This window comes from Aspergillus costaricaensis (genome assembly GCF_003184835.1).
Source record: "Aspergillus costaricaensis CBS 115574 unplaced genomic scaffold BO79scaffold_1, whole genome shotgun sequence".
NCBI lineage: Eukaryota > Fungi > Ascomycota > Eurotiomycetes > Eurotiales > Aspergillaceae > Aspergillus > Aspergillus costaricensis.
In genome coordinates, this window is record NW_020291801.1 from 1,941,694 (window position 1) to 1,962,241 (window position 20,548).

General features: G+C 45.2%; 4 protein-coding genes across 4 annotated transcripts; 2 read left to right on the forward strand and 2 right to left on the reverse strand.

Moving 5' to 3' along the window:
- Positions 1 to 1,476: 1,476 nt before the first annotated feature.
- On the reverse strand, positions 1,477 to 4,695 carry BO79DRAFT_134018 (uncharacterized protein; the record flags this gene model as incomplete). The annotated part of the gene is made up of 8 exons (XM_025678008.1): positions 1,477 to 1,662; positions 1,764 to 2,055; positions 2,135 to 2,646; positions 2,718 to 3,018; positions 3,637 to 3,947; positions 4,092 to 4,304; positions 4,506 to 4,556; positions 4,609 to 4,695. 8 exons carry the CDS (start codon positions 4,693 to 4,695, stop codon positions 1,477 to 1,479), a joined length of 1,953 nt encoding a protein of 650 aa, XP_025545488.1.
- A 1,265-nt stretch (positions 4,696 to 5,960) lies between these two features.
- BO79DRAFT_206299 (GTPase-activating protein GYP7) lies at positions 5,961 to 9,160 on the forward strand. The gene is made up of 5 exons (XM_025681947.1): positions 5,961 to 6,246; positions 6,312 to 7,683; positions 7,738 to 8,000; positions 8,057 to 8,375; positions 8,441 to 9,160. The coding sequence occupies exons 1-5, from the start codon at positions 6,091 to 6,093 to the stop codon at positions 8,830 to 8,832; spliced, it is 2,502 nt and encodes an 833-aa protein (XP_025545489.1). The 5' UTR covers positions 5,961 to 6,090; the 3' UTR covers positions 8,833 to 9,160.
- Positions 9,161 to 9,903: 743 nt separating this feature from the next.
- On the reverse strand, positions 9,904 to 12,276 carry BO79DRAFT_133566 (GAS2 domain protein; the record flags this gene model as incomplete). Its single annotated transcript, XM_025677995.1, has 1 exon — positions 9,904 to 12,276. One exon carries the CDS (start codon positions 12,274 to 12,276, stop codon positions 9,904 to 9,906), a length of 2,373 nt encoding a protein of 790 aa, XP_025545490.1.
- A 4,749-nt stretch (positions 12,277 to 17,025) lies between these two features.
- Positions 17,026 to 18,486, forward strand: BO79DRAFT_163628 (checkpoint protein HUS1 family protein; the record flags this gene model as incomplete). Its single annotated transcript, XM_025679144.1, has 5 exons — positions 17,026 to 17,090; positions 17,237 to 17,355; positions 17,417 to 18,239; positions 18,320 to 18,396; positions 18,460 to 18,486. Exons 1-5 carry the CDS (start codon positions 17,048 to 17,050, stop codon positions 18,484 to 18,486), a joined length of 1,089 nt encoding a protein of 362 aa, XP_025545491.1. The 5' UTR covers positions 17,026 to 17,047.
- Positions 18,487 to 20,548: the final 2,062 nt, after the last annotated feature.

Genomic DNA, 20,548 nt, shown 5'->3' on the forward strand with positions numbered 1-20,548 from the left:
TAAAAATTATTAGAAAATTAATATAGTCCTATATCTATTATTAATAAGATTAGTAATATATATAAAATTTATTTTTTTTAAAATATATATATATATCTTATTTTCTATCTTGAGAAGCTCTACTTATATAATATATTTAATTTATTATTAAAATAAATTTAAGATACTACTATATCTATTAAAATTAATAATTAAATAAAATAAAAGATTAAAAATATTTTAACTAGCTGTCTGTAATATAATTATTTTTAGTATAAAATTAAATAACTAGTATTTAATATAGCTGATTATATTTAGTATTTTATAAGAAATTTTAAGAATATTCTCTTTTATCTTTAAAATTATTATATAAAATATTTTATCTATTCTGGATTATTTAAATATTTTTTATAATAATTAATAATTACAGAGACTGATAAATTTATATTAAAATATAAGAAAAATAACTTATCTCTGGCTGAGGATAGCCAGATCTAAATAAAAGAATAATATAATAATAAGTAATATCTTAGAATTATGTGATTTCTATTTTATTTATTTTATTTATCTTTTTATATAATTTATTTATTTTTATATAATTACATGTTCTCCCTGAGCTTCTTTCTTTCTTTTCTTATACTAGAAATTCTTGTTATATAGCACCAAATTTGACTATTTGAACGGCTTCCACAGTATTAATAAATTTTAATAATTATGTTTTCTCTTTACAGTTGGTGTTAAAATGCTGTTTTAAATAGATTATATATTTTTTTTCTTGATCAGTATTTTCTTGATTAGATTATTAAAGACTAGAGATAATATATATGAAGGGGAGGGATTGATTAATCTTCTGGACAGAGAGAGAAAGGAGTTGTGCTGCTAAGCCAATGCTAGTCAATACTTAACTCTGCCCGGCGCCAATTCTTGCGTCTTCATGGGGACAGGCGATGGTGGGTGGGGATCCACACATTGACCTTTGGTACGAGCCAGGAATGTACATGCGTAGCTAGCTTTCTACTTACTCTTCTGTCATGAATAGTAAGCAGTTCCATCCAGCCTTATGTTTTACTCGCATCACTTATACTACTAACTGTCCAATTTTCCCCTTGCGTTCATCATTCCCAAGATTGTGATTATTTGTTGTTTTCGTTCTGCCAGTAACGATGAAATGAAGTTGTCCCCCTCCCCGCCCAGTCTGAAACCGCTGTGTTAGACTAATTAGATGTTATCCCTTGAATCAATCCATAACATTGTTTTGCATGAAATTTCATTGAAACCATTACTTAACTACTTGACTAAATAACTTGATTCGACTGAGTCATACAGTCACCAGAACCACAATAGCAACAATATTACCTCATCCTGTTCATACCTGTGCTATGTATTCTCACCAAGCGAGACTCTTGCTGTTCCACGTGTCTTGGCAATCTAGGTCTTTGCAGACTATAGTTTTCCAGATTAGCGACACAGAAAAATATGATATGGAAGGGACTTCAACTAACTCTGTTCAGCCTGCTCGAATCGTGCGTTGGTTCTAGGTATCCTCGTAGCGGGGAAGATCTCGGTTCCTAGTTGTTTTTCTAATTTGGCGTGGGATTTGATGGCCTCGAGGATTTCGCGTTGTGTATCTGGTACGGTGTTGGTAAGACTGATGCTTGAGTGAGGGACTGGGTTGGGTTGGAACTCACCTGTGCAAGCTGGGTTTGATGCTGATGTGATATAGGTGGGAAGCCTAGAGATGTGATTGCTTCTTAGTTCTCCATTTAATTTTCGCGTTTGTGAACGTACGTTGGTGTTCCAGAAAGTGACTCGAACTGAGTTTCCAATTCTCGGATACTGTTCGACAATTTGCTGAAGAGTGTTTCTGCTGTTGGTGCAGGCGCAGGACTACCCATGTCTTTATGAGTGTATAAGTCAATCCGGACCGCGGTCCTGCTCTCAGATATGGGAATGAAGCTCAAGGAATACCAAAGTACCCCTCCGCGGACGGTATTAATCGTAGTAAAAGGGAAGACTCTAACATCTTCCGAGCACATTCGTGATGAATTGAACAAGCTCAATAACAGCGCTTTATACCTTGGCTGCGAGAACTCAGTCTCCAGTTCCGTGTGATCGATAAATCTCTGTAATCTCACTTGTTTCACAAATTAGATACCTATCGTCTTTTGACAGAAAGAAGATAAAGAGAAACTCACAAGCAATCTTCCAATTAAACTGCCCTTCCACTGTCTGTCCTCCCAGCCACGTAGACTGTTGTCCGATGCCATGCCGGCCCGCAAAGGAATCAAGAGATCTTGTCTGCAATGGCATCATCTTCGGAGATGCATCCATATTCACGAATATAAAGCCCGCAGGTGTGGTTGTAATATGAATCGAAAACAAACTATTCTGGGCCTTGTCAAATCCGGGAACATTGTCAAAGTGAGGTGCCTTTATGAGCTGTCCCTTGGAGTTATAGCTCCAGCCATGATATCGACATCCGAGAATCATAGAGGAGCCACACTCCTTCCTCGTGACTGTGTATGCTCGATGGCGGCAGACGTTATGGAACGCTCGCACGATGCCATCTTTCCCCAGTACCAGGAAAATTGGGATACCTGCCACTTCATAGGAATGGTAATCGCCGGGTTTGGTGAACCGATTACGGTGGGCTAGGTAGAGCCATCCCTGATTGGTTTTATGTGAGTACCATGTTTGATTTCATGTTTTCATATGTAAAGATATGTGGTGCATAGTACTTTACTAAAGATTGCCCGTCTTTCTAGATCAAAGACTTCTGAGCCAGTCCACCAGTTTTGTGGGAAATCCGATTCCTTGCAGACGATGTTTTCGTTACCTTCGGGGACAGGATCCAGCTCGGTTTCCGTCGGCTTAGCTACACGCAGGGACTTATAGCCTCGGAAGATGGGACTTGATAAAGATTGAAGGAGAAAAGCCAGCCCCGCTAGCACTGAAACCAAGACCAGGGCCGATAAGGCGGGAGGCAGAGCCGGATACGGTTCTTCTATAGCCATGATGAAACTGTGCTGTCCGCCATACCTTTCTACAGGGAATCCATTGGTTTTATGCGCTTACTATCGCACGAAAAGGCATCCCGGAGTTTCAATCAAGCAGTATCAGGAACAGAGCACTGACCCTGTCACCTCCACAGGTTCTGCATGACTCCCGCCTCCCCGTCCAGTTAGAGGAGAGGAAGTCTTCAGGTGACCATGCACTTAAGTAACTATATCTACTCCAGGATAGTATTGACCTTCCAGATATGGTGCTCTTTTCCAGTAACTTGCGCATGAATGACGCTTAAAGTATGTGCTGGGCCGATCCTGGCCAAGGGTTTATCTGATGCCACACCTCGATAGATAAGAATCATTTACAGGGACTATTACAGGAGCCAACCCGTGCAGAACACTGAAATCAACGCCACTGATAAGATTGATCATGTTACCGAGTCCCGAAATCACGGCTTACACAGCTTTGTATTATGCAGCTGTTGTGATACGTTGCAGACCCCTCTTCTGAGTATCATCTGTTGCACCTTCCATTTCCCTTTCTCGTCTCTCTGCTGCGTGCTGCTGACACACGAGCTCGAAGACCCGGTCTTGATAATCTGCTGTCTGATTAGCTTACTGTAATCTGGGCATATAGGTGGTCTCATGTAACTCACATGAAACTCCGCTCTCTTTCTCCGGGTTGAGGATGCCTTCGCTATAGATGCCTTTAGTGAGATTGTTCTGAGCCTTCTCACACAATTCATAGTCCTCCATGGCCACTTGCCGCACAAATTTGAAGTACTCGTCGAACTTCTCGCCCGACTCCATATGGTAGTAGTCAAACTCCATCCTCGTCACATTCGGGTCATCTGTTGGGCACACTCGGAACGAGGACATTCCTCCACCATAGACATTCAGAGTGCAGTTGGGGAAGAAGTAAAGGAATAGACCATCATCCGGCTTTTCCGGATCTGCGATATGCTGCGAAAAATTCTGATGATTGTGCACCGCGTACGAGGTTGGCGGGTAGTATACGGAGAATGACGGGTGGGTATATTGGCAATGCAGGCATTCCTGGTAGCCATCGACCCTGTCATGGAAGCCAGGTTAGGGAGACATGATCACTTCCCGAATACGAGGCAAAGGTATCAAATACATAGTCTTCCAGTTAAATCGTCCCTCGTATTTGATGCCGTGTCTGTACGGGAGCTTGGTAAAGTTCACCCGTTGGAGCAGTGGCTCCAAGTCCGGGAAATACTCATGGAAGCTGGGCGCCTCGTCTGATAGAGTACCGAAAACGAGGCCGGTTGGCGTGACGTGGTGCTTTAGAGGTCGTTCCTGAATTCTATTTAGCAACAAGAAGCTCGATAGACATATTGCTTGGGGGCTGGAACGCATCCTTAGTCTGATGTCTGAGATGATGCTGAGCTGACCTACAGTTTTCACGCAGATTACTTGGATCTCGTCCTGTCCGGGAAACGGACCCTCCCCCGAGCACCGGACAACATATATAGGCTGTTGAGCTATCTCATACTCAACCTTGGCACCTATATCACAGAATCTAGTGACGGGACCGACAAGATACCATGACTGGGAAGCTTATCAGTGTTCCAATATCCTCGACGATAGGCTTTAACCATACTTTTAAGAATACAGCCCTTCTTTCAAGCTGATAGAGAGGCGGGCTGCAATACCAGGAGGCCGGCAGAGTGCGCATAAGTTCGGACATTGCTGCGAGTAGGGATTTGCAGTCGACGCAGCTTGAGTACAGACTGCATGAAGCAGCCGTCTAGTATTTATGGATGCCGGTGTCCAAAGGCAATGAAACTCTGTCATCCTCAAGTACATGAAACCATTATCTATTGGATAGCGAATCATTTCCTGAAGAGGGTATAAAATCCCGTGCATTAGTAGCGATGATAGTATAAGCGTGGTCCTTTGTACCGGCGAATGACTGAAGGCCGGCAGGTCAGATGAAACCGCTCCAGACGTAAGGTTGCAGTCCTGTCAGCCAGACACGTAGGTATGATTGTCCGCATTAGTTCGGTCATTCTCTGGTTAAGATGACTGGAGGCAAGGGAGTGAAGCCGATAACAGTTCGGGGGGTTTGGCATAATCAAGCTAAGAGGGTACTTTTGAGTGTAAAGTTTTAGGACTAATCAGGGCTATCAACTTAATGGTACCAGACGTATTGATAAACGCCCAATCCGAGGACTTTTTGAAACTTCATATTATATCAGTATGCCACAAGGTATGCTGATATCAAAACACCTAAATCTACTAAAGTGCTACCTCTACTCAGTGGAGGGTTAGTAAACAGAAGCATTCGCTGATGATGTGTGGTATGTTATCCTCTATTGCCACGCCCGTTGCTCAACATAAGACGATAACGCTTCTCATATCCTGATAATGATACATGACTATTCCACAGTGCCTGCGCTGATTGAACCTGCTAGTCTCCCAGCTTGCCAACTGTGAGTAGTTACTACGATATCAAGCACAAATTCGTCTTGTAGTTGGGAGGTACCCGTCTAGTTCAGTGCATCACTCTGGATAACGTGCATGTTTGCTATTAATGGCCAATTCTAACCTCCTCGATGCAAGCTTCGTCAGTCCAGAGTAGTAGGGCCAACTGAAGGAATACTGCGTGGGCAACAGAATTCTTTTGCTATTGATTGATTTGATAGCGGATTATCAAAGATATGATGGTTTCGCTGCTGCCTGGGCGATTCAGTCATCGATTTTATCGGTGGCAACAATGGAGGTGCTCAGTAGCAAGGTACTGTTGACCTACAAATTCAATCCAGCACCGTATTCCAAGCAGACTGATTTATATCCTGTGCAATACAAACCATTTGCAAGGTAAGTTGGATTTTTTTCTAGAGGGTGGTTCGATAAAATGAAGGCGATCACATGGAAGCGGTGGACCCCGCGATTACGTCGTGACCGGCGGTCGTGACTTGCTTTCTTCTCCGCAATCATCACTTTGCCGACCGGCGCTGACTTTCCGGGCATTCCAGACCAGCTTCAGGGAAATCTAGTTTCACTTTCAGTTCGCATTATGATCAGGACCTAATCACTTTAATCCCTTGAAAAAGTCACCTCTCCGCTTCCTCCCTTCGATATGGCAGGCAACGGAATCCAATACACCCCTCCTCCTTCGCCGCCCTCCCCGACGGCGTCGTACTACGACGTCAGTGACGATGAGGAGGATGAATACAACACCATTTCTCATTCCACCTCACGCAGAGGAGTCAAGCTCTTATTTTCCAAGAGCAAGGTAGGCTTATCTACAAGCTAGCAAAATGAACATCTCGCTGATCCATTCGGTTCCGAGCATTGCAGGTCTACGTCCATCCAACTCCTTCCTCGAAAGATAACATCCCCGGATTTATTGCCCTCGTCCAACAAAAGCCCCTCCCCCCTCTTAGAGAGACCACTTCCGGAAACCCCTCATCAGACCTCTCTTCCTACCTGCTAGCTTGGGTGCCCGAATCCTCCCTGGGTGATGCATACAGTACCTATGTCAAAGTCGATCTATCCGACGGTTCTTCCCCTCCGCGACAGAAATACCTGGTGCCCGCTCTTCCGACGACAACGACCTACAAGGACCCGATAGGGCTCTACGCATTTGCGGTTCCTCTGTCCGAAATATATTCCCTCCTTGTGCGACCTCCAAGTCTAGGCTGGTGGTTTGGGAGTCTTGTGATCAACACCCGCGCAGGCGACAGCTTCCCCGCGCTGTTCTTCCATGACACGGAGTGCGAGTCCACAATCCTGCAGAAGAAAAAGCGAACCAGGGAGAGTTTTGACCCCTTTGGTGAGGACGGAAATGTCTTCTGGGGCGGGGATGAGGTTCTGCGATGGCTTCGAAAATATGCTGAGGTCCAGCGCTCGGCCGTGGATAATAGTGTATATCTGATCAACCCGTCGGATGAAGACCGCATATCATTTGGACGACCTCTAACCGCAGATGGCTCGACTGTCAAAGCTCAAGATGAGCCGGCTGCCGTTGCTCAGGCGAGTGGAAGCGGCCAACGCGATGCGGGGATGGACCCCTTTGTGAAAGCACTCAAGGAGACGAGGTGGAAGGTCCTCGAGCAGCTGAGCAAGATCACAACCTTCACAAGACGTACAGCTAATGAGTTAGCTGACAACCCTCGGATACCCCCACAAGTCCGCCGTCTGATGAGGACACCTGAGATTCAGACTTTACAGGACGAGTTCGATAGCGCCAGGCTATACTTGGCACGGTGGGCCATGAACATATCAGAGCAAAGTGAACGCGAAAGAAACCAACGGATATACACTGCCCAAGATGTCCTTAGCATGGAGAACAGTTCTGTTGGAGATTTCGAGATCCTTGACCTCGAGACAGGTACCATGTCCATCCAGGACCGTCGGAAGACACTCACTCTGAAAGAATGGGAGGGCTTCTTTGACCCGACTACTGGAAGACTGCATGTAACCGTTGACGAAGTTAAGGAAAGGATATTCCATGGTGGATTAGATCCAAATGATGGTGTTAGGAAAGAAGCATGGCTCTACCTTCTAGGCGTATATCCGTGGGATAGCAGCCACGAGGAGCGACAAGCGTTGATGAACTCGAAGCGGGATGAGTACATCCGGCTTAAAGGCGCCTGGTGGGAACGGATGATTGAAGGCACTTCTTCGGCGGAAGAGTTTGATTGGTGGAAAGAGCAGAGAAATAGAATAGGTGAGTTCTTCTGCAGCCCAAGTATCACGCGCATTTACTTACATAGGCGCGCAGAAAAGGATGTTCATCGCACAGACCGTACGATACCCCTGTTTGCTGGAGAAGACATTCCCCACCCGGACCCAGATTCGCCTTTTGCGGATACTGGCACAAATGTGCATCTCGAGCAGATGAAGGATATGTTGCTCACATACAACGAATACAACCCGGACCTGGGCTATGTGCAAGGCATGAGTGATCTTCTAGCCCCGATTTATGCTGTCATGCAGGATGATGCAGTCGCATTCTGGGCTTTCGTTGGTTTCATGGACAGGATGGTAAGTTCGAGATGGCAGTCAATCCTACTTTTTATCATGCTGATGCGTACAAACAGGAGCGGAACTTCCTCCGCGACCAATCTGGCATGCGTGTACAACTTCTCACTCTAGACCACCTCGTTCAACTTATGGATCCTCAACTCTACCTCCACCTCCAATCCGCCGACAGCACGAACTTTTTCTTCTTCTTCCGGATGCTCCTGGTCTGGTACAAGCGCGAATTCGAATGGCCAGACGTCTTACGTCTCTGGGAAACACTATGGTCCGATTACCTGTCCAGCAGCTTCCACTTGTTCATCGCACTTGCAATCCTCGAAAAACACCGGGATGTCATAATGGACCACCTGAAGCAGTTCGACGAAGTTCTGAAGTACAGTAAGTCCAACCGGCCACTTTCACAGTACCTTATGAGATAAGTTTCTAACACGAACACCACGCAGTCAACGAACTCTCCAACACAATGGAACTCATCCCAATCCTCACACGTGCCGAATCCCTATTCCACCGCTTCGAACGAGCCGTCCAAGCCATCGACAAGAAAAACAACTTCCCTGCACCTGCCGCCCACCATCGCAAGCCCACACAAGACTCCTCCGCCAGTACAAACAGCAAAGGCAAATCGCCTCAACGACCTCAAAGCACCGCCTTCAGCAGCGGTGTCAGTGCCGGCCCCAGCTCAGCACCGGACAGTGAAGGAGAAACGAAAGTCGTCTCCCCGGAACTGAGGGAACTGTTTCACAAGGACATCCCATGGGCACGTAAGTCGCCTCCGAAACAGCAGCAGCAGCAGCAGCAGCAGCAGGAAGAACCTGCAAAGGGAGAGTCGTCATAGAGTCAGTATACTACCGTGCTCTCCAGTCTGGACTAGCTTGGACGTCTATTGTCCAAATCACGAATAATGCCCCGCTTGTTACCTTTCGTTCATTTTTATAACTCCTCTTTTTGTATCATGTAATGAAATGATTGACGGATGCCTGCTTATTATCTGGATATTGCTTTTTCGTTCGGGTTTGTTCGGTTCGGTTCAACTGGTATGGTATGGTAGCGTTCTTTTCTTCTTTCCTTTCTGTTTCGCGTACTGCTACTACTGTCTACTTGAGCTCTTCTCTACTTCCTTACTAGGTACTCTGATATCAAGAATCTACTGGTTCAACTTTAAACGGAACATGAATAGAAGTAGTAGTATCAACAGATTCAATATAAATCCCTCACTATGTACTAAGTAAGTAATCAAACAAGTCGGCCAGCCAGATCGTCTTTCTATCTATCCAGCAAGAGGGACAGACGGACGAATGGACGGACGGACGACACCAACAACAGCGACAACATCAACAACAAAAGACCCAAGCCTACCTAAGGGTATCTATCTACATACAAATCAAGGGCTAAATATAATAATAAGTGAAACACGAACAACAGACAGACAGACAGGAGTCAGACGAAAGTAGAATAGAAAATGCGGTCAACCAGGACCGGAAGTTGAAAAAAATCATCTCCCACAATAATTGGGAGGAATGGGTGAAGAAAAAAAAAAGAAGAAAAAGATATGATAAAACAAGAATGAAACCCGCTGATGCATGCAATGGTGGGGAAAAGATGAAGATAGCATAGCCAAGACAAGAATGACACATGTCTTGTTATGAGAAGGTGGAAGGGAAAGAAAAGAAAGTGAAAAGTTCGCCCGATAATGCAACCCGAAAGCAGATGGAAACGGACAATGCATGCAGCTGTCTAACACTTTTAGTACCCCGTGTGTCCAAACCGAGAAACCCAGGAAAACGGCAAAACGCCAGTACTAGTAGACAATGCAAGTGAGAGGAGGGGCGGAGCGTGTGAGAGAAAGAGTGTGGATGGGGTGAGCGTTTGGAAGGATTAAGATTAGGGTAGAGGTGTGTGAGTAGGTTTATCGTTTTGCAAGTCCGCGTAGTGCGACGCGTCTGCTAGCACCCGCCATTCCCAGGTCGCTGATACTTCTCGACTTGGGGATGGTTGGAGCCTTGGTTGAAGCAGGCTCCGGGTCCTGGGTGGACAGGCCATAGTTGTAAGGCCTTAAGGACGAGCTCCTCCGAGCTTGGCCAAGAACATCTTCAACCCACGCCTCACTCTCCGGGCTGATCGAGACATTTCTCGACCGTGGCTTCGGCCCTGCAAGGCCGAGTGGGATGGAGTGAGAATTGCTACCTGCGGCAGTGGTGGAAGGAGAGTATGATCCATGACGGAATTCACTGGCTGAAGAGGCAGCGCCCATTGAGGCATTGGAGGAGGCCGATAGTCTTCTGCGAGATGAGACAGTCGACATAGGCGAGTACGAGGCAGTGAGTGAGTCGCCAGCTGCCTGCGCCGCCCGGAACTCGGTTACATCCGACACATTCGAAGTACGTCTGGTCTTGCGCACAGCCAATGAAGAAGACGGCCGATTGCCAATGACAGACCGCGGTCGGGAGGGAGTGCGGCGCCCACTGACGGAGTACGTGGGAGAGGTACGCGTGGACAGACCCTGGACTTCGACACGAGGGGTATCTGAAACATGCCGGCGTCCATGGTGGATGGCATACTCCCTCAGGTATTCAGCCAGGTCTGCCCACCCACCGCCAACTCGGACCATAACGCGTTCTCCTTTCTCACCCACTGACCGAACAAAAAGCTTGGTCGGCGCAGACTTTCCACCTCGATGCAGGTGGTAGAGCTTCACAGAGCTCTCCTCTGGGGCGTGAGCGTGAGAATACCTCCTGCGCGAGGGCGCAGCTGTCAGGGTCAAGGATGGCGTGGGCGTGCTGCTCCGGGACGGCGTTCCCTGGGGTGATATGGAACGGAATCGTTCCCTAGCCTTCAAGGGAAGTGACGTCGCCGCAGACCCTGCATCAAAGTCTTGGCCATCAGCTGACATCAGATGGATCCGAGCAGGAAGGGTCGACAAGATAGAACTGATTTTCTCGTCGAGATGATCTTTGGTTCTTCTCAGCTGCGAGCCTGGAGTGGATGGCCGAGATCCGGCCCTGGAAATAGCTGTAACTGAAGACGTGTCATCGCCAGACCGGGCGTTGGATCTATACGCCCCAATACTCTCGAGACTAGGATGCGAAGTCAACTGTCTCCTCAAGCGGTTGGTGCTTGAGTGTACAGGCGGTTCCGGTTGCAGACCACTACGGTTTGCATTCTTCGAAACGGAGCCCTTCTTGTGCTCCCAGGCCTTGGATAGAACTTTGGCGGTGGTGCCATTGGTGACCGGTCTAGGGCTGCCTTGACTCGGAGCATCCAAAGGCTGGGTTGCTGAGCGCTGAGCGCTATTGGAGGGAATGGTGAATTTGCTGATGTGTGCAGGCAACAGTGCCTTTTTCTGGCCCAGTCGTAAATCCGCATACACGTCCGTGGACTTCCTATTGGAAGCGACGCCATCCAGGTCACTGCCGCTTTCGTCATCGTAATTCATCTCCAACCTTTCGTTGATGAAACGCTGCAATGGAAGACTGAGGTTTCGGTTATGCGCGAAATTGGCCCGTGGGGATGGCTTTTGGTTATCCAGCCGTAGTAGACGATCTTCTCGCAACGTGTGATCGCTCCCAGGTGGTACGGGGTCGGATGACTGGTAGCCATCCTGGAAGGGTGGAGGAGTCTCAAGCAGCAGAGGCGTTCCATTGGAGGAGGATGTACGGGGCTCGCGAATCTCAGGGCTGGAGACGAGTGATGGATAATCCGAACAAGACGAATCAGTAGACGTGCGCCGGCCTCGAGATTTTCTTTTTTCCTTTTCCAAGGATAAGCGTCCTGGTCGAGACTTTGATAATTTGATAGGACTCTCCAGAGGCTTTTTGGGCGTATTGCCACCACGGGACTCTTCATGCACATTGCTTGTGGAGTGACTTGTGGGCTGCTCATCAATTTTAGAGATTGCCGAGCGGACAGGAGACCCAAGGACAGCATTCGCAGGCACCAATTGACAAGAGTCTTTCCAGCTTCCTGACTGTGCAGCAGGACTACCAGCGGAATTGGTTTGGGCCGCCACACTGACTGGGCTAGCAACTTCACTTTCAACAGGAATAAGCTGCCGTTGCTCGCGGCTTTCAAACACGGGACTAGGGCTGTGAGCATCAATCGGTGCCGCTTCCTTATCCGCGGAAAGCTTTTCCTGTTGGCTGAGAGGCGATTGGACTGGACTGGTTCGTCGACGTACGATCACACTACCGGCATCCGATGTTGGTGTACCAGGGCTGGCAGGGGTCTGCAATTCCACTTCGGGCGAAGAATGACGAAGTACGTCAGACCCCGACGCCGGCATAACATCGGCGTACTCTTCCTTCTCCAACAATGCAGGTGCATCTGCAGCCTTCTTGGTAGGGTCGGTTGAGACTGCCTCGCGAGCCTGAATATCTAAAGAAGCCCGGGGTGTCACGTCTTCAAGTGAGCTCGGACAGGTTTCGCACAAGCTGACAGATGGCACAGAAGTGATCGCCTGTTGAGGAACAGGCGGCAAGAAATGATGCTTGGAATCGGGATGATCAGGAGGCGAGTCATTGCATGCGTTCGTCTCAATGCTCGTCTCCGGTCCCTCCAGAGGCTGGGTAACCTCCGAAATGACTGGCTGAAGCGCCTGGGTATCATCCGACAGGGCATCGATCTCTTCTAGGCCATCGGGGGAGGGAGCAAGGGCGTTGACGGTGGAGCTAGATGCCAAGGGTTCCTGTGGAGAGGCAATGGACACAGTGCTCTGAACAGGCTTGATCAAAGAGTCCGTCGCATCGGATGTACCGGGAGATGCAAGGTCGTCGACCACATTATGAGTAGCAGGTATGGCGGTCGGTTCCGACGCCGTTATTTCCTTATCATCCTGGGCGTCATTCGAGGGTGACGGCTCGACAGGGCTGCTAACTTCTTCCTCGGCAATAGTCTCCATTGGAAATAGATGGCCAGCCTGTGACACGGGCGCAGACGTATTGAGGGCCAGCTTTTCAGGTTCTCTAATCTCGGGTGGTGCTTGTGTCGGCGCTGTCTCTGGTGCATTGTATTGGGCGTCTTTTTGAGCAGTGACAATCGACCGGCGCCATTCGTTTTCGACAGTACATCGTTCGGCTTCCATGACCCACGTTCCGAATTCTGACTCGATAGCCTCTAGTTCATCAATCCAGCTCTCGGGAAGTGAGTCCTCACGTCCTTCAAGCGCATCGAGTACGCGGTCCAATTGTCGACCAGCAGACACAACAGTCAGTTCCAGGGTAGCCCTTTTGGCATGATAGTTAATGCGAGAGTACAAGGGGCCATCTTCGTCAGGAAGAGTGGGCGACTTGATCAAGTCCAAGGCAGAATCCAATTCCGAGCGCGCCAGACGCAATCGCCGGAGCAGTTCAGGTACCTGGCGCAGAACCAACAATCGGACATCCCAGGTAGACAAGAGACTGTTCAAGCGCGAGAGAAGCGGCAGAGCGCGGAGAATGGTGGCGGTGATGACGGCCGTGAAGTCACTGAGTTGGACATAACTGAGTGGTGGAGGCACCGATAAGGTGCTATTGGCGGACGAAGGCCGAGACCGGGCTGGAATGTGGGCATTGAGGACGTGCTCTTTAAGCTCATCCACATCCAAGACATCCATACCATCCCGGATCTCCTCAATCCGCTTTTCATGCTGATCTACTACGGCTTTAGGAAGGCTTCCGCAGTACTCCTCCGCGGCAGCGCCTGGAGGGGGGACGAAGCCCTTGCCTAGTTGAATGTCACTCCGTTTCGGCCATTCCCAAGACTGGACTTCTTTGTACCATAAGTTGAGCTTCTGGGCTGCAATGGCTGCGCGGATACCGAGGGCGCGCTCCGCTGGGGAAACCTGGGAGATGCTTTTGGAGAGGATATCGTGGGCGGCCTGTTCATTCCGGGGCACGGCGTCGGTTGCGGACAGCGCTTGGAGGGTTGATTCGGGAGACAGGTTGCCGAGTAAGGGATCGAGATTCTGATAGTCCAGCACCGCCGGACGGCCCGGGGATTGGGACCGCGCGGTGGTGGGCGGACGAGTGGGTGGGTGAAGGGGGTTGACGCGACTGCTGGCCATGTCGGAATAGAACGGCAAGCTCCGGGAGAACGACAGCTCCCAGACAAGCGGGTCAGGTCAGTCGCGGAATAATCAATAACGGGTTCTCGGTGATGGGGGTCGAGCTGTAGTATCAAGTGTAAAAGAGAGTGGGTGTAGCTGAAGAGCGAGCATGCTGACGCGATCCCGCCAAAGCTATATAAAGGTGACAGCCAGAAGGTCGTGGGTGGGTGGGTGGGTGGTGGTGAGATTGGGGATGAGCTGGTACAATCGCGATCACCGGATGGGAAAGTTGCGGAGGTGCAGTGAATGAATCAGTAGGTAGGTAGGTATATGTCGGAGCACCGTGAGCAGACAGGACACCGGGGGAAAAGGTCTGACAAAAGAATGAAGAAAAGGAACTAGGGCGAGAAAAAGAAAAGTGAGGGAATAAGAACTCTGGAGGAGCAGAGTTTCGGCGGATGATGATAGATCACACTGCAGGGCCTCAAAACGGCTGAGGGGAGCCCAGGGCGAGGGAAAGTTGGGTGGCTGCAGGAAGAGCGCGATAGATAGATAAAAAGAACGAGGGTGGGATGATTAGGATGATCGGAGAGACCAGCTCAGGTATTGGGCCCAGATGGAAAAAGAGTGACGAGACCAGAAATGGCGACGATGATTCGAAGACGGGGGGGGGGGGATATGCAGAGGTGAGTTGGTGATGGCGTGGACGGAGACGCGCGGGTTTGGCGATGCCAGAAAAAAGGGTGGAGCCGCCGCCAATCGATTAAGGGGGAATTTAAGACCAGACCAAGTTACTAAGTATACACTCCAGTTAGTTAGCTAACTAACTAACTAACAAACCCCAATTACTGAGCTGTGGATTCTCCGTTAAGATGTCAGTCATTTTATTTTTATTCTCTTCTTCTTCATTATTAATATGATTATTATTTTTGTGATCATTTTTATGAGTATTATAATTATCATAATTATTACATTAATAGGCTACCAGTATTATTATTACTGAGCTGGCCCTGTGAAATTGGCGACTAATTAGCCTCACCATCTGCCAACTGTACTACTTCCCTTCCCTTTTCTCCCCTTCTTATTCGCGCCTTGTTTTTTTTTTCTAAACCAACCGGAAGTAATAATCCTTCCCCCTCCCCTCACAAAGCGAAAGCAGAGAATATTCAGAGAAATCTCGATCGATGCAGCATAGTTGGGATCTCATGTATCCATCCATTCTAGGAGGATGCCAGCATTTCAATAATGCACATTTTCCTGTGCGACATCGTACTTACAGAAGGAAAAATCTCCCACCCCCTCCTTAATGTCTCACACACGAGGATCCAGTCCCATGCAGCAGCAAAAGAACAGACACATTCCCCCTCGGAGTTGATGCGGGTCCTTCTTCCCCCGTAAAGATCCGCTGTCTGACTTTGGTTCTGTGTACGGTCATCAGAATAAATGGCCGTGCCTCTGTTTTAATCCGTGGGAAATCAATTGAATTGACAGTCCATGGGAGTGCGGCCCCAAGTGGTCGTGCACGATGAAAATAAAAGCAAATTGACTTCGACCGCTTGTCAATAATCTCTTTCTGTTCTTGCTTCTGATTGCTCAAGCGCAGAGTTTATCATACGGATAGCAGATCAGTGATCGACCCTCCCTTGCATATCGTATCTGGCTGGCTATTGGAATTTGTGAGCTGCCTTTGGGGTCTGACTGTGTCTGTGTCTCCCTTCCGTGCACTTCCGCCTACCCACGTACCCTAACACACTTACCCACTGTGTCTTGCAGCCGTTGAAGTGGTCTTACCTTCTTCGTTCCTCTATACCCGAGGTTAATCGTGTTTGGTCCGCCACTTCTACTCGTTCATTGACGTGTACTTTGCTACATTGCGACTCCAGCTGGTTGTCGTCGTGGTAGAACAGATAGCTACCAGGCGACAAGGCAACCCTTCCCTTCGTGAGCCTCCACACTCCTCCAGGATCAGGCAAGGATCCGAAAGAAAGGCATAAACAAGATACTATACATAGGTCGGTCCTGCGACAAATAACAGAGCACCCCTCTCTCGTGAGAAGGCAGTGTAGATGAGCCCAAAATACAACCCCATTAACAGGGATACTAACTCATCAATGAAGGAAGATCCTTTGGTGCCTGGACTTCCCTTCCCAAAAGGAGCAAGGGACGGACACCCGTTCGTGATCCCTTGAGATGAAAGAACCTAACCATACAGTAGTCTACTATTGTGTCAGTAAGGATGAGACATGTAAGGAACATGAAGCAATCGAGGAATGCTACGAACCACGTGGGAGACATCCCCATGGAACCATGGATGCGACTGTTACTACTTCAGGGGCCATCCCACTAACTCGACAGCCGCAAGGAGGAGTGAGAGAAGATGGTACCTTGCAAGTCCTAGCACACAGATCAAGTCTAGGCCATAGACACTCTATGATTATGAATCCAAAAATAACAAGGTTGGTCCACTGGAAGCTCAGTCTCAGTCCGAGATGGGAGTCGATGAGGCGCTGAGCGCCACCCCGAAGTATGCGGAGATATGTCCGTGAGAAATTACTTGCTCACAGCCCGTAGACAGACTGAGTTTGCTTGATGTTTCATCGAAATAACATGGAATCTTCTATGCAGTCGTGATCCTGCTTGCGCTGTTCGTGGCTAGTATACAGACCACGATGCTTAGCAATCCATTGTATGCCTCGGTGATACCAACTGGATGAATGCTGGTGGCAATCAATCTTCCGAAGTACCACCCATATAAGTCTCATTATGTGATCTCAATCATGGAAGTTCATATACATAGCTATCAATCATCGACGTAACGAGTAGTCTGTTTATTCCCGCCGCAATGGCGATCCCCTTTTTTGCGCGAAGTTTGGTTCGCGGGTTCGCGGGAAATCCCCACCGGCGCGGCCGATCCCCGAACTTATCATCGATAAGGCACCTCTGCTCGAGTCTCGACCCGTCTCCGGCTTCAAACCGGTGGACTAGCGTAGCATCACACCTCTATCCATGCAAGTAATTCCCTGAAATCAAGATGCGTTTTCGAACCCAAATAGCCAACGCGTCTATCTTCTCCAGTGAGTGGTCTTCCCATCGCCTATCCCTTTCACCTAAGCTCTCCCAGTCAAATCAAACCAACCGTGTCTCATCAAACGCCGCCATCACCATCCCATACAATCCAAGCAAACCCCATACTAACTCCACATTCCCCTCCTCTCCCCAGAACTAACCGCCTCCCTCTCTTCCCTGGGAAAGGTATGTTGGATGCGTCTTGAGAAAGACTTCATCCGCTTCACCATCATCCCCGACCAAGGCACACAAGTATGGGCTCAACTCCCGATCGTACGTCTCCCCCTCCTCCTCATCCCCCAAGTATACCCAAAAACTAACACTCATCCCCCAGGACACCATCTTCGAGGAAGAATCCTACATATGTGAATCCAACACCGGAGCAATCAACCTCGAAGTCCCCATCGGCGCTCTCCACCGCGCCCTACGCTCCGCCGTATCCGCCAAACTATCCAACCTGCGACTCACCAAAAAGGGCAACGTACCTCTCCTAGCACTAACTATTCGCGCTACATCATGGACAACAACATCCAATGCTCTCGACATCCCAGAAACAGCAGCAGCAACAGATCACTCCTCATCCACCATCGACAACAGCGCCACCGCCACTGCTAGACCCTCCGGCACCGGCCCCCGAGAACGCGAAACAGTAATCACCCAAGAAATTCCCATCAAGGTACTCCACGAATCCGCCGTGGAAGGACTCCACCAGCCACGGTGTCGAGACCCAGATGTAAATATCCTCCTGCCGAGCTTGATCCAGCTGAAGAGTATCTCGGAGCGGTTTACAAAGTTAGCTACCACGAACTCTTCCAATAAATCATCGTCAGCAGCAGCAACAGCAGGAGGGGCCACTTCAACAACAACACCATCACTATCATCACCGAAGCTAGAACTCTCCGCTAATATGCACGGCTCGCTCAAAGTAGCTGTCGGGACGGACGCGTTCCGGATATCGAGTGTCTGGACGGATCTATTGAATCCGAGTTTGGATCCTGGACAGCTGGACGAGGGGAGGGAGTTGGGTCAGTTGCCGAGTGAGCGGATGAGGGAGGTGCCGGCGGATGATGAGGCTGGGTGGGCGAAGGTGAGGATTGATGGGAAGGATTGGAGTCGGATTCTGAGTGTGGGGAGGTTGAATCCGAGGGTTGTTGCTTGTGAGTTCCCTTCTTTTTTTTTCTTGTCTTTGCCGGTTTCTTTAGCTGGGTAATCGGGGCTAATAATGGGTTGCGCGTAGCTTTTATTAATGAGACGGCTCTGGTGCTGTATGTCTTTCTACCCGGGAGTTGGAATGAGCAGGATTCGTGTTTGACGGTGAGTTACTCATTCATTCGCTTATTGGGTTGTTGCAGGGTGTCGCTGACTGGGTTTGTGCAGTATTATATCACTTCTTATGCGGTTTAGATGGAAATACGGAGTATACAATATTATATTTATCATGATTATCTTACGACAAAACAGAAGATCAGTGCTCATGCAGACTGCATGTATGGCAATACGTATATAAAAGTTACCTAGTACTAAGAATTTAGGTACCCTGAGTACTACATAGGGGCCCGAAGGGCTGCGTAGTAAGGATGATAATATATTTAATAATATTTAATAATAATATATTACTATCATTCACTATTATTACCTGTAATTACTTATTCTTATTTACTATTATTATATAGTTTAGTAATAGTTATATATAATAATAGTCAGTTATTTATATATTATAAAAAGATTATTTATTATTATTTTTAGATAAATTTTATTTTAAATTAATAAATCTTATCTAAACCAGATAATTATATTTTATTATTATAAAGTTATATACTATTCAATAATACTTATTAAATTCTATTAATAAAATAAATAATTCTTTATTTAATATTTTATATATTAATAATATCTATTACTCACAGTCAGAAAAGATACTATAAAATTAAATAATATATATAAATTATAAATATTCTTAATCTACTGATTATATTATTCATGTAATAATATATTCTTATAATTAAAAATCTTAAAAATTATATAAAATTATATTAAGAATAATAAAAAACTGAATTATAATAATTATATAAAATTAATATTTTATAAATAGTATACTAAATCTAGTCTATTATTATTAATTAATAATTATTTAAAATTATTATATATATCTACTATAAATACCTGTTTAATTTTATTTTATAATTTTAATAATAACTAATTTTCTGAAGAATAATAATAAGAGAATATTATTATTTAATTTAAATTATTAAATTTCCAATACTGTATTAAAAGAAATAAAAAAATTTATAATTAAAAATAATATTTTATACTATAACTAAAATATATTAATAAAAATTTATATTTAATAAAGCTTCTAGCAGTGATTATTTATAAATAATTATAAATAAAAAAATAATTAATATAATATTAATATAAAAGATTATTATAAAAAATTTTTATAATAATTTTATAAAATGACCAGAGATTTACCAGAAATAAAATTTAATATAATAATAATAAAATAAATTAAATTTATTATACTAAATAAGTACTGAGATAAAATATTTTTTTTAATAAATAAAAAATAATATATTCAGTATATTCTACTTAGAAAAAAAATAATAATAAAATTTAATAAAATATATTATTAAGATCTGTATATTAATATTAAATTTATTTATAAAAATATATTTCTAGATAAGATACAGGTAGAATTTATATAATTTTTAGATTATTTAAAATAAAATTAAATAATTATTTTATCAGAAACCAGCGAGGCCTAAGTATATAAAATAATAAAATTAATTTAATTAAAAAAGATAAGCTATAAGTTAAAATAATAAAATATAATTAATTTATTTTTTAAATACTTTTATAAGAAATATTAATAATTAATTATATATATTTAAATAAATATTTACTTATGCTTCAGCTTATTTACTAAAATATTATAATTTATAAATAAACTATACTCAGTAATAAATATATAAAAATAAAAATTAGTATAGATAACAGGTACTTTAAAATACTTTATTTATTTATTATTTTTTATTATTATATTAAGATTATGCAGTAATTTTTCTGCTGTATATAAATAAACTAATAAATTAAATTTATTAAAAAAAAGAATTAGATTATATAAAATACTATAAATTCTAAAAGTATATAACTAGAAATTAGTTAATCTTAAAATAATAATTATTAAATACTAGAAAATATAATAATTATAAAATATTTAAATATATATATTATCAGGAGGTATTACTCAGCTAATTAAAATAAATATAATAATAAATATAATCTTTATATAAATATAGATTAGCTACTAAAAAAATAAAAATAAATCTATAATAAAAAAGAGAAATAATATTAATAATTAAATTTATAATAAGAATCTTATATAGAACCAGGCTGTAATTATATAATATTAAAAAATAATAAATAAAATAATAATTTTTTAATTAAGCTCTGATAATATCCAGGT

Coding starts and splice junctions, on each gene's coding strand:
- BO79DRAFT_206299 (XM_025681947.1), top strand. CDS start 6,091: ATGGCAGGCAACGGAATCCAATACACCCCTCCTCCTTCGCCGCCCTCC. Junction 6,247..6,311: donor TCTTATTTTCCAAGAGCAAG/GTAGGCTTATCT, acceptor CGAGCATTGCAG/GTCTACGTCCATCCAACTCC. Junction 8,376..8,440: donor CGACGAAGTTCTGAAGTACA/GTAAGTCCAACC, acceptor AACACCACGCAG/TCAACGAACTCTCCAACACA.